Consider the following 13733-nt stretch of genomic DNA (forward strand, 5'->3'; position numbering starts at 1 on the left):
GAGGCGCACTCCGGTGTAACCATTGAGCTTTTGCTAATTGCTCGAAGGCTTTTCATGTCGCTTTCCATTCGACTTACGCATACAAATGACTGCGTGAGTGGCACTTTAAGAAATTGGATTTTCATCGGGTGTAGTTATGGCCACGCCCCTTTGACCTCGCCGCCCCTACTCCGCCCTCCTGCGGGCGGCGGAACTTTTACGGCCCACCGCCATAAGCTGCGCACTCTATCCGCTCGCAATGTTTACTAATGAAACTGTTTGTGATTTGCATTTTAATTTATGCAGAAATACAAAAATATATTTAATATGTGCCGGAGCCGGAGCCCGATGCTCCAATTGAAATTCAAAGGAAGCCAACAATTTTTAATGTTCGCCGCTTTGGTATTTTACGACTACGACGATGGCGGCGATGTCTGCTAAACTGAATTGATAATTAACAAGGCAAATGCGCGTGTAATTAGCATTCAGAGGGGCAATGTTCTACAAGGACATTTGCCACAGAAGGCAACTTAATAGGGGATTGGTATAAATTTAAAGGACACCCTCCTGCGGTAGCGAAGAATTAGTTGTTCCAAGTTTATTTTGAATAATTGGAGCTTTAAAAAGTCTGAAATGATAATTTGTAAATTATGCATAGCTACCAAATTCCGCTCACTCGACGAGCAATCGTTGAATTAAAGACCTCTCGGGCTTCTAATAAAACAAAATCAAATAATCATAAGCTGTCAGCTTGGCATACCCGGCTGTCTCAGGGATCTTTTCTTACTTTTTTATTTCGAGGACGCCTCAGTAAAAATGGGAAATCCCCCGAAATCTGTAACCGCCTCTGACATTCGCAAATCCTGGCAAGCAGGCAAGCAGCCAGCGACGGCTAACAATGCTTATGTATTTATTTGCATTTATGCCCCGTCTAGGGGCTGCAATGCCCCCCGAAGCACCCGAAGCCCCCAAATCCCCTGAACCGCTCAAAAGCTCTTCCAATTGCGAGTGCGGGGAGTGGGGGCCATTGTCTAATCCGTAATCCCCAACGAGTCGGGCTGTCAGTCAGCTACAAAGTCACTCACTGAATGCGCCTGAGCGTAAACTTAATATGCTCCAATGCACCGCATTTGCCAACAGAGGGCTAAAATAGAGTTTTGCAATCCTGCAACTCGCTCTGCAGCTGCAGTAAAAGCGTGGCTTATTGCCATTTCTATTGTTATTGTTAATAATTTGCCGCCTTTGTTTGCTGAAATTACCATGCTGTCAAGCTGGGCGAAGGTTGGTGAAGGAGTTTCTCTCCATGTTTCCAATTTGCCGCTGACTTGGTTTGAAGTTAATTAAGTTGCCGGGAACCTTTGTAATTTCCCCCGATTCCAACAACAATTGGCACAGCCTTGAAAATTCTGCAGATGATCTATTGTTTGTCGATCGACTGCACTTCGATTTATCAGCCTCAATCAAATTACCTTTGACTGCACTCAAGAAGCATTTAATTCGATTTTCCGTTCTTTTTTTTTTTTTGAAAATGTTTGTCTATGCAAATTCGATTCGCACCTAGCGTTCAAATAGTCATTCTATTTGCATTAATTAAGCTTTTTGAGCTGCCAGATTCCTGTTTTAATGATTGTTATAACGGATTAATTGGTTCAACTTTGCTATTTCAGCTCTTTAATTGAAATTATATTTTTGGGAAACTTCGTTACACTTAGAAAAAATATTTGTATGTTGTGCAATGCAACATAGGATTATCTTTAACATCTTTAAACGACTTTGAGGAGTGGCAGTTAAATAATTAATTAGCTTTTCGACCTAAAGAACTCTGCCCTGGAATTTTCAGTGTGCATCAATTATGCTACAGAGCATTTGCCAACTTGTCCAGCTGGAAATGCAGGAGCAACTGAAGTTGCATCCGAAACTTTTTGGCCATCCAACTAATTGTCAAGTGGAGAGTCAATTCCATCGGCCTGCCACATAAGTCACCGAGAAACCCACTAAAAAAATGGAAAGGCACCACACGAAATGCTGCCCAGAAGAGGAAATGCAGTTGGAAGCCGTGTGGTTGCATTTGTTGACTGATTTCCAAAATGCCTGAAAACGCACCAGAGTGCGCAAGATCTATGCCAGTGGGTGGTCGGTGGCTGTGGGTCTGTGGGTGGATTTGTATAGTTTTGGGTACATTAGGGTGGCAGTGGAGCGCTGGTGGTTTGGTGGCTACGCAGCTGCACGCAGCCGACAATGGAAATTGGCAAGGGACATCCACTGACTGAGTGAGCGAGCGAGGCATTTGGCAATAGCAATAGCATTTGGCCAAAGTGCCCGAGTCGGTGTCCTATATATATATGTATATACAAATTACAGATAACAAAATAATAGAAACATCGTACAGAACATATACCATAAATCTATCATCCATTGAGATACATATAATAAGATTATTCGGTGCATATTTGATGATGAAAGTGTTATATGTGTTTGTATTACTGGTGTTAATTATTACAAAAAAAAAATTAAAAAATAAGAGTAATATTTTATATTTAAAAAAGGTCTTTTCCAGGATGCAGATAATAGAACCCCCGCTTTCTTCCAATACTTAGTTAATTTTTATGAACTTTTCTCTCCGTGTACCCTATATACCCTATATCCTGTCTCCTGAGCCTGCTGCAGTGCGTTTTCCCTTTGACAATATGCTCAACATGATGCTCCAAAAACTGTAAACTATGCGCCAACACACACTCACACGTACACGCTCGTATTATGCACGTGGGAATTGTTGCTCAGTGTGTGTGTGTGAGTCTGCGAGAGAGTTGCAAAAATAACGTTGACAACTTTTTTGTCGGTGGCGTGGGGCTCGGGGGAGTGGCAGTCAAGGGGGGGATAGGTGGTCAGGGGGTGGTACTGTAGCACTGGGGGTGCGATGAATGCGGCTGTGGTTATTTATGGCAATTAAAGGACTAATGATGTCCCAGCGCAACTAGCCGGTACATGATGCTGCCAAAGCTGTTCCTGTCCCCACTTTCGGATCACCCCCTTCTGCGAAAATGTCCTGCCGCAAGTTACAACGACCAAAAAGTTTTAGTGGCCATCATTGAGCAGCACTGTGCATGCCCTTTCTTTTTTGGATCTGTAAATAATTAATAGAACATTTTGTAGTTTAAGAATGTCGCTTAAAAAATGTTTTTAATATATATTTTATGTTATAAAATATAAGTTGATATTCATAAGTATTGTAACTAACTTTGGTGGAAGCAAACAAATATATCATATGCTTTTTTGCTTGATTGGTTTTTATTTGCTTATGTTTTATAAGATTATTATATTACAATTTACTTTTATTATTTAATGTATTTATGCAATTTGCCGTAACGAGTGTGTAATGCATTAATTTTTTCTCAAAATTATGTTTAACAAATTTCCGTTTTAATTTGAGTACTTTAATTTCTGCGCACTTTTATTGTTTTTATACTTTTGTTTTGTTATACTTTTCGTCGGTTTTACTAGATAAATTTGGCAACAATTTGCGGGGCCGAAGCGAAAGTTGCTTAAAATTCAATTAATTTGTGTGTGTTGTGCAATGAAAAATGTGATGTTCAGCAACTTTTTGTGCGTGCCAGACGCGACGTCATTTTGTGGACGCTCCAGAAGTTGGCTCCTAGTCCCTGTCACATCGGCATCGGAGGGCTAATTAAGGCGGAGCACTGCCAGCGACTCGAACTGCTTTTTGGGCTAATTTGGCCAGCGGCCGGAGCTCCAGTAGCTGCATTTGCAGATAACCAAGGCAACCGAAGAAAAGTTGTCCGAATGGAGAAAGGCAAACGACAACCGAGCGGAGACAAGAGAAATTTCATTTGTGTGGCCTGTAATTAGATTCCAATTTCGACAGGAAAGTCTCGTAAGCTCACAGCCTTTCTTCAATGAAAAGTGACTGCTGCAGTAGCGGGTAATTCATAACCGAAACATATCTTTCCCTTAAATTAAGTTAAGTTTCGACGTAGCTTCCGAAAAGAAATATTACAATTTCATAAATAATTCCTCTGAGCCAAGGGACTGACACACTTGGCCATAGTTATGACCAAAGCTGATTAAATTATCAATCCGCTCGAAGCAGGCCGAGTGGCAAATCATCTGCCCGGTCATCACAACAATAACGATAACTTTGATGAGTACTGATAGACCACACAGAGGGAAAATATTAGTTTGAAATGTATATTTCCCACAAATAAACTATATATTATTACAAAATATATTTTTAAATAAAATTCATCACGATCTTTAAGTCAATATAGTAAGATAAGGAGGACGATGATAGGCTTCGTAGCTGGATACAGCTGGCCTTGCTGCCTTTATATGTACACACCAGGTTTTAATCAATTAGTTAAATAATTTATTAGTAATATTAAATATTTAAATCTGTATAGGAATTGGCATGCGGCAGACCTGCTCCCACTTTATTGCCAGTGAAGGATTGTGCAGAAAGGGGTATATTGCTGGGTGCATCTCATGACTGCACGCTCGGATGCTCATTTTAAATTGACTTCAAACGCTGCTGCGTGACGGGCAGCATGGACACGGAGTACGCAGGATGCCGGGCAGGATGCCAGGCCACCAGGAGAGGACCGGAGGACTGCAGGCACGCACGCATTCTGATGGCATGACGAACGTGGCGAACGTGGCCCAAAACCTGGCCAAGAGATCTGGCCAGCAATACGGTTAACGACGGACGCTTGGGCCTTTAATTGTGCCACATCATTTATGAGCGTGGGGCCCAGATGAAGTGGATTTGGATGGAGTTCAGTGAATTCAATTGAATGCACCCTTGTATGGTCAAACGACTTGTTGTGCTTATCTGAGGCGGTACACTTTAACAACTTATATACCGCTCATACTTTTAGTCAACTAATTGCTTCCAAAATTTTATACCGAAAAGTCAACTCATCTCAGGCAGAACTATTGGTCCAACAACTATGTTTCAAACAAGTCCTAGCTAGCTAAAATACCGCAGATTTTTTAAAGTGTTTAAATTGTATCCTCATATATACAAACTAATTGATTTCAATCAAGTATTGGAAACTATAGGAGACGTTGTTGGAGCAGCCGAAAAAAGGAAATAATATGAAATTAAATCTTGGAGCAAGGACCTACAGGCAGGCAACTGAAGGAACAACATAGTGTGAAAAGTGAAGGATGCGGCAGGATGTGAAAAACTGGGTGGTGGCCTTGGGGGTGATGAGTGGGGGCAGAAGGGGATGGGTACTTTGTAAAAGTGTGCAAGAAATGGCAAACTTTTTGATGCTTCAAAAACTCATTAAAAAGGATTTGACACGTGAAGTGCGAAAACTTTCTATTTTTATATTATTTCCCTTTTACATTTTTATGGCAACGTGTGAGGAATTCGCCAACCCCATTGCCATGCCCCATCCCCCATTCCCCTTTTCGTTTTCACACGAGTGTGTGTTTGATGTGTGTTGATTGCCGGTGCCCATCAAACTGTGGGTGTGTGAGTGTGAGTGTCGTCTCCGTCGTCGTCGCTCGTTAGAATTTGCGGATTGAATTTCAATGGCGATTGATGACGGCTGCATGTGTGTGTGCACTGCGAATAAATAGTACTATTAATTTAAAAAAATTAAAATTAACTAAAAAATTGTCACTTTTCTTACCAAGCATTTATTAAATAAGTTTGTAAAGCATAGAGAAGAAGTGCTATTGAAATTCACATGAATTCCCTTAATGTTTGATTACTACAACTTGTAGACCTATTTATTTTTCTCAGTGCATGTGATTGTGCGGTTGCTTGTGTGCAGGTATTAGCCGGCACAGCTTGTTGAGGGCACAGAAACAACTTTGGCAGGAACTCAGACACCGAAACGCGACTCCGATCCGAGTTTCCTGGCTCATTTTATGATAATGTTCAAACCTGGCGTTAATGAGCTCTTAAGCTTAAATAAGAAACGTGATTTAGTTACTAAGTAAACTAGGAAATAAACGCCAGCAAACTGTGCGAAAGAGACAGAGAGGAAAGAGCGTGCGAGAGAAAGTCTTCGCTTAATTTGAAAAGTTTGACAACGCAACCACACACGCAGCATCCTATCACACCAAAAAAGGCCACCAATATATCCTACATAGCACACTAGGTGTAATAAGCACAACTATCAAATCATTCACTGCTCTTGGCATTCGCATGCCAACTTTTTGCATACAATATCATGCCAATTAATGACCGAACTCGACAGCCAAATGAAAAAAGTTTACCCGTTTCGTGTGCATCGAGTGTCCGTCATCAGGTTTGATCATTCTTGGCAGTTTTAATAATTTCCAGTCATTCAAAACCAACTAATCAAAACTCACATGGTGTCGGGAATAGGCCCAAAGGAGATTGGGTCCAGACGAGTTGACAGTTTGGCAGGACCAAAGTTAAAATCACAGAATGTCTCCTAAGCCTGGCCGATTTCTAAATGCCCTGAAAATTTAAGAAAATATTAGAACGCACACACCTTTGCTTTCAATATGTGCTTTTAAATGCATTTGTATAAGATCCTCGTTAAATTAAAGCAATGATTTAATATTATTCGTTGTAAATTTACCTACCCAACCTTATAGGCCAATACGAACCATATAACCATTCCTTAAAACCCCATTAACCGAGAGCAGAAACAACCCTTTTCATGAATAACTCAATTCAACGCAGTTCGGCTTATGAAATTTATGTAAATCTGTTGGAAATTGAAATATGCAGATGCTCATTTCGAAAATTAGGACAAAGGCCAAACCCGTTCGACCAACGAAATGTATTAAAATGTATTTCGCATTTTATTAAATTTGCCAACATGATAAATTTTGGTGCCTCGGCACTGTCAAGCTCGCTGGCGACCCAACTTAAATTAAGTAATAAGTTTTATACGCCTTGACCTCAAGGGTTCACAGTATGAAGTTCATGCCACACACACACACATTACCTTTTGGGAAAGATACAAAGCTGAATATGTATTGACACACTCCTGGCAGACTTTTGCCTTTTGTGGTCCAAAGGTCGGGAGCGTGTGAAAAGCAGACAAGCAGATTTTCTTATTAAAATTATACAGATCTTACGGTCTGAAGTGGGGAAGGCATTTAGGGTTAATTTCGGCACCAGTCCCAAACCGACACAAGGCACAAAAGTTAATGTGATTAATGTTTACTTAATGAAATGAAGTTATCAAGTTGATTTTATCAATTTACACACAGGCGTCGCCACAGACAAAGACCCAAAATTCTCGAGGGCCTGTCAAAACTGGCGCCGGTGTGATGAAGGTGCTCCACCATCCTTAGGATTAGGTGAGAGTCGTTCTCGCCTTTGATGAAAAAGTGAAGGGGGAAGGAGCTTACTAAATGCACTGAGAATAAGCGAAAATAGGAAACAAGGTCAAGTTCCTATCATAAAAATGTATAAATTCGGTTTATTTTCAAGTTTTTCAATCAATCCATTTAAATGCAATGTAAATATTTACCAAAAAAAGTTTATTTTTAAAATATTTAATTTTATTACAGTGTTAGTTTTTGGTGGGGTTCAACTCTGCTGGGCTGAAAGAGATATTAGTAAAATGTGGTTGACAACCGGCTGGTGTAGTGTTGGCCAGGCAAATATTTGCAACAGTCTGTGGAAGTTCTTGGCTTTCGGATGGGTGAAGTTGGATGTGGCAATCAGTGGACGTGGCAAAGGGAATTCCGTGGCAACAAGTTCAATTAAATCCCAGTCTCTGTCGAATTTGCGTCTTTCGTTAATCAATGCGTTTAACGTTTTCAATCAAGCAACTGGCAAAAAGGCAAAGGCAGGCGAATGATTGAAGGGGACGCCGAGTGCAGGGGGCAAGTCAGTCAGTCAGAGAGACAGCTCAAATTCAGTTAAGCATTTCACTTATTTGCATATAAATTGATTAAAAAGAAAATACACGCCAGACACTCGCACACAGTCGCAGAGTTTTGAGTGTGTCAACATGGCAAAATGGCAAAAAGGACGAAAGGGTCCTGGTCTTCTCCTCGCCGCTTTCGCTCTGTCGCCGTCTCTCTCGCATGTTTGGCCATCTCCCTCTCTCAACTGGGGCTTTTCCTCTTTGGCAATTTCTGACACTTCAAATGCGTATGATTGTTTTCCTTTTGATCAGCGAATTGTGAAGTGATTCACTGATTGAGTTCAGGCTCAGATGATGCGTTGACAACATCAATGCACACACTCTCCCGTTGAAGCCTCGCCCTCTTTCCAACGCCCCTTTCACACACCCACACACTCAGACGGACAGTCAGTCAACTGGGGAAATGTGTGGAAAAGGTGGAAAACCTTCAGGTCATATCCACTGGCCACTCGCTTGCGTTCTTTCTTGCTGAAAAGCTTTCTCAAAAGCGGGGACAGGGAAAAAGTTGTTGCTCTTAGTAAAAGCTTATCGAAAATAGATTTCTGCTAAACTACTCTTTATATTAATGAATAACTTAAAAATTATACTTATTTTAAAGGGCAGAAGATACTATATTGATACAATTTCACCTCTTTAGGACACGTGTTATTATTTCTTGTGGTTTCTTTGACTGAAACGGGACAAGTGCAAAGACACGATGTGAGTCACCTTGTCCCATTCATTGCCCCAGTGTGTTGTGGTACAACCCAAGCTGTTGCCTAGTTCCACTTTCTATTGCGGCATTTATTATTTTAGCTACTAAGTTTCGCCGGCTGAATTTAGTTGAGTTCCAATTCGTAGGCCGGCATGTTCTTGAGGGAGATTCGCACGAAAGGCTGGAGTCTCAAGGTTAATACAAATAAATCAATTATCAAACAAAAGCTTTGACTCTACTAAACATGCTAAGTGCCGGTTTAAAGGGTTTATTTGAGTGCATATTACGCATACGCAGTGTTGGCCGTCGGCAGTGATTCATGACTGATTATTGGAGCCGCGCTAGACAAACACGCTGGTCGAAGTGAAAATATTGTGCTGTCATGTTTGCCTGGCTTATTTCCCGTAATGGTCGTATGACATGGTAGTGCCTCTAGGGGCGTATGCATATTATAAGACCCTTGGAACACGTGCACCGACTAAACCGTGTCCAATAGCAACTTAGTTCAAGGCGATTCCTCAAATTAAGTGTTGTATGCCTCCCATTGGAAAATGGGTTGCACCACAGCAAATGCAACCTAAAAAAATGTCTCCTTATAAATAATGTGAAGATATACAAATAACAAAATCATGAACAACCACAACATATGTCTATTGCAGCAAAAGTCATAATCGATTTACCAAGTTTGGTTCTTTAATAATATAGTGTATAGGTTTTTAGGTTTTAAATATTTACAACATGCCTTACAAAATATATGAATAAAGAAATTTGAGCAAATTAATAAAAAAAGTGAATATTTTAAATTCTGCGAATCAAAGGCCAAGTGCAGGATGAACTTAAAGGTACAACATAATTTTTATTTCCTGATCTTTTTGAATGACTCTAATCGAAACCAACGCTTGTTTAACTTTGACCTTTCTCTTTTTGGTTGCGCTGCAACTCCAATTAAAGCAAACCAAATAAATGGCAAACTGGTGGGCACTTTGAATTGCATACTTTCAGGTGCTTTCGTTTTTTTATCTAGATCAATTTTACAGGCCACAATCACTGAGTTTGAATATTTGTTTTCTGTCGGCTCGTGTTGGCCGAAAATAAACATTTGGCCAGTGAAGTCACGAAATTGGTGTGTAGAAACCCGCCACTTTTTAATTGAAATAAAATGTTTAGAAGGCCGGATATATTCCACTATCAGAGTTGTCCATTTCAAGCTAACCAAGTTGTAGGCATTGAAAATATATTAGCTTATATAACACAAATGTTTTGTTATCTAATATATTTCGCTTGTTTGTGGAGAACAGATTTATACAAAACATGGTTTTCTCAAGAAAAGTTAATTTGCCAAATGTTTGGGTTAGATCGAATCCATATAGGTCAATATATTTGAATAAATTAAGTTTAAATTTATTAAATTCTTTTCCAAATATATTTATCTTATGTTATTTTGAAGTAAAGCTGCCATCACTGGCAAAAGCGACCGAGTTATTAGGCGGATGAGTCAGGTGAGCTGGCAATCCAGTGGGTTTTCTGTCTGGGGCGAACTGTCTGCTCTACATGAGCGTAAATGCTTTTTAGTAACTAGTTTTTCCCCCGCCACAAAAGCCGGCAAAGCTCATATTTCATTTCCCACTCGTTCCACTGTGCTCCCCATCTGAGTGCCTCTCGTTCTGGCTGCCACCTTCGTATCTGGCCATCTCGCTCTGCTCGAGCGACTGGCTGTTTATTCATTGCCACCGCTTTATTTTTCGCTTTCAGTTTGCATTTCAAAGCCGCCAAAGTAACAAGTATCTTGCAGTTATCCATTCAGTTGGGCGCCTATAAAAAAAACAAGCCCCCATCAAATTTTGTATAAAACTAGTGAAAAGGTCTATTCACGAATAAAAAAACATGGAGGTACGTTGTGCTTGGCTTGTTTATTCCCGCATTTGTTTTCTATTTGTGGGGCCAAACTTTTGGTCGGCGACCTTCACCTTGGGTTCCAATTTGGAAAATTGCGAAAGGGCTTTCTCCGAAATTAAAAATCCACCCCACTTTCGTTACACCTCTCCAGCTGATTATTTACTCCCCTTGCCTAGTGACGAATTTCACTTAATTGGAGGCAAGTCCAGTCGCTTTAAAAGTGTGACGAAACATTTGGAGAGCGTCTTGAGAAAAATCAGCTGAGGCGAAGCGAATGATTCACTGCGGTTCAAGTGATCTTTTGTTTTTATATTGTTTGTGTTTGCGAAGTCGCTTTAATTACTTGATCCATAAATGGATATTTTTGTTAGTCACTTTTTAAACGTTTTCGCGTTAATTACATTACGAGGAATAGCCATAAGAGATGTAGGAAAATAATCAGATACTCTGGGCTTGATTCACTAAAATTTATTTGCTTTGGCTGAGATAAAACTGAACACTAAAATAATTTGGATAGAAAGGCAGGTAAAAGAATTAAAAGATAGGGTAGCAATGTATATACTCAAATAAATATAAGACAGGAAAAGCTTTCTATCTTATATTTTCCATTAAGTATTGCCAATTCTTACTCATATATTGGTACTGTGTACCTCCTATTACTCATGGTTAATTTTCCATAATTATACGCCCACATCAAAGTTAAAGAGAAGCATGCCAAGTTTACTGAAATCGAAACCAATCGATAAACATTTTGTAAAGAATTGTGAAAACTTTCTGACAACTATTTCATTTTAAATTAAACTTCTACGTACGTATACATAAATTCTAAAAATGCCTAAATCACCCCTAAAGAACCCGAACGGCGACCTCTACACCCTGGAGGCCAACCTGGCGAGTCAAGCGCTCCGGGAACTGACAGATGGCGAGGACAAGGATCCCATTACCAAGCTGCGATTGCTGTGCCTCAGCCGCGGAGCAACAGGCATACTGGGACTGGGCAGGTATGATTCGCTTATTGCCTTTTTACGACATTTCAATCGGACCTGCGCTGAATTATGCAATAGTAACAGTTTAACTTTCGATTATTCATGGCAGGGCCTTCCGGGCGATGGACGACGATGGTAGCAAGGCTCTGAATGAGGAGGAGTTCATCACTGGCATTAGGGACACCGGATTGGATGTATCGGAGGAGGAGATCAAGCAGATGTTCGCCACGTGAGTGACGGCAGTTCCATTAACAATAGAAGAAATATTAAATTTCCCTGTTTAGGTTTGATGAGGATGGCAGTGGATCGATTAACATGACCGAGTTCCTGCTTAAACTAAGGGTAAGATGCAAAATATATCTTAATACGTACATGTATACCATTCATAAACTAATTACTTAAGCCATGTACAACTCCAGGTTTTGTCTATCATTTAATTAATTATTGAAATATATTCTGTTCCCATATTTAGCCCCCCATGCCGCAGAGTCGTTTGAATATTATTGATCAGGCGTTCGACAAAATGGATCGCGATGAAGATGGAGTAATTACCATTCAAGACCTTAAGAATGTGTATTCAGTAAAGGAAAATTCCATGTACCAGTCTGGAGAAAAGTCCGAGGATGAAATTCTCACCGAATTTTTGCACAACTTTGAGGGAGGTCGAGGAAACCTGGATGGAAAGGTGAGTCTTTATGATATTTTCTGCCCACAAACAACTATAAAATATCATGTACCACAGATAACCCGCGAGGAGTTTGTCAACTATTATGCCACCATTAGTGCCTCAATTGACAACGATATGTACTTTGATCTGATGATGCGACGTGCCTACGCCATGTAACTAATGCACAAAACACACTGAAACTCGAATCTCAACCACTTCACTTGCCTAGAACTTAGTCCTGCTCATGTCCTATTTATACACCATATACAGAAAATAAATAAAACGTCTGGTCGCAATTAAATAAATCTCAATGTAAACTCCATATGGGCAAAGTTCCAATTGCAAAGAAATGAAGTATATCTGCTCATAATTCGAATTTGAAATACTTGACGGAGTTTCGGGCTTCAATGGATTTAAGGTTTCGAGAACTTAACATTCGTTAGCTGTGAGCATGCGAAGTGTTTGTCAAATATGCAGAATAACAAGTAACAAGTTTTCTCTAAACATTTGTTCGTAGTTTACATGGATTTAAAGCCCGGCTGGGTGGATACACATAGAAGTACAAGTTAAACATGTTATTATCATAGGAATATATAAGATAAGATAAGAATGACACAAAAGAGCAAGAGCCATGCATTCAGAAATATCTGTCATAATTCAAACCACCTTTAATCGCTCGTAAGTCCCTAGTAATTTGGCACTTCTTGTGTTTGATCAATCATTTTTTCTGAGTGTGTCCACGCATGCCTCTGTGTGGGCGTGGCTTATAATCAAAGCAGAGCGCCGAAGACGGCAATCACAGCTCCGAACAGGGAACCAAGCCCAAAATGCTTGCCAGACTCGGCAAATTGTTTGGAATTGTCAGCAGCAGCGAACTGATGTCCTCCGCATCGGTGTTTGTGCGAGTGTGTTTGTGTGTGTGAGAGTGTGCGCTGACTGGTTGGCATTTATCACACAGCCAGGACCGGTAGCCTAAATGTATGCTTTAAATTATGCAGACACCAGCTGAGTTTGTCGCCACATGCAACTGTGTGCGGGCATCCGTGTGGGTGTTTCTGCGAGTGTATTTGTTTGTGCGTGGCAAGTTTGGGCACTGATTGCAAGCAACTCATACAAAATTTTAATTGCCAATGTTGAAATTACGCACTGGTACAAAGAACGAGCGAGAGCCAGACTTCCGCAGAAGATGTGTGAGAAAACCCCGGGAAAACAGACTTGACTAACAAGCCGTGCACTGAGAAATATTAAGAATCAGCGTTAAATTTGTATATAAAATCGGAGTAAATAGTTAAGCAGTATCTTGAAACTATTTTATTATTTTTTATTGGTGTATTAATTGCACAGCCGAAAAATATTTTCATTTGTCAACACTTAGTTTAATTTAATGTACTTTCTAGCGGTGCATATGCAATTGTGCAGTACTATCTGGGCTTCTGCTGTGTGTAAATCACACACTCACAACTTTATCGTATCATTTCATTAAATTTTATTTACAGCCTGGCAACTGTCGTTGTGTAGCTCCTCCTATTTGGCAAGTTTTTGGCCAACGACAATTGAGAATTTGTGGCAGTTTTCAGTTCCCGGAAACTTCCTGTCGAAGCCCCAAATGGTTCAGCTAATCAAAA

At 40.3% G+C, this 13733-nt stretch overlaps 1 protein-coding gene across 1 annotated transcript; it reads left to right on the top strand.

Annotated features, from left to right (window-relative positions):
* The first annotated feature begins 10322 nt into the window (after positions 1–10322).
* LOC117145390 (calcyphosin-like protein) lies at positions 10323–12413 on the top strand. The gene is made up of 6 exons (XM_033311026.1): positions 10323–10449; positions 11308–11456; positions 11551–11670; positions 11726–11783; positions 11914–12126; positions 12184–12413. The coding sequence occupies exons 1-6, from the start codon at positions 10444–10446 to the stop codon at positions 12283–12285; spliced, it is 648 nt and encodes a 215-aa protein (XP_033166917.1). The 5' UTR covers positions 10323–10443; the 3' UTR covers positions 12286–12413.
* The last annotated feature ends 1320 nt before the right edge of the window (positions 12414–13733 follow it).

This window comes from Drosophila mauritiana, chromosome 3R, assembly GCF_004382145.1.
Source record: "Drosophila mauritiana strain mau12 chromosome 3R, ASM438214v1, whole genome shotgun sequence".
Lineage (NCBI taxonomy): Eukaryota > Metazoa > Arthropoda > Insecta > Diptera > Drosophilidae > Drosophila > Drosophila mauritiana.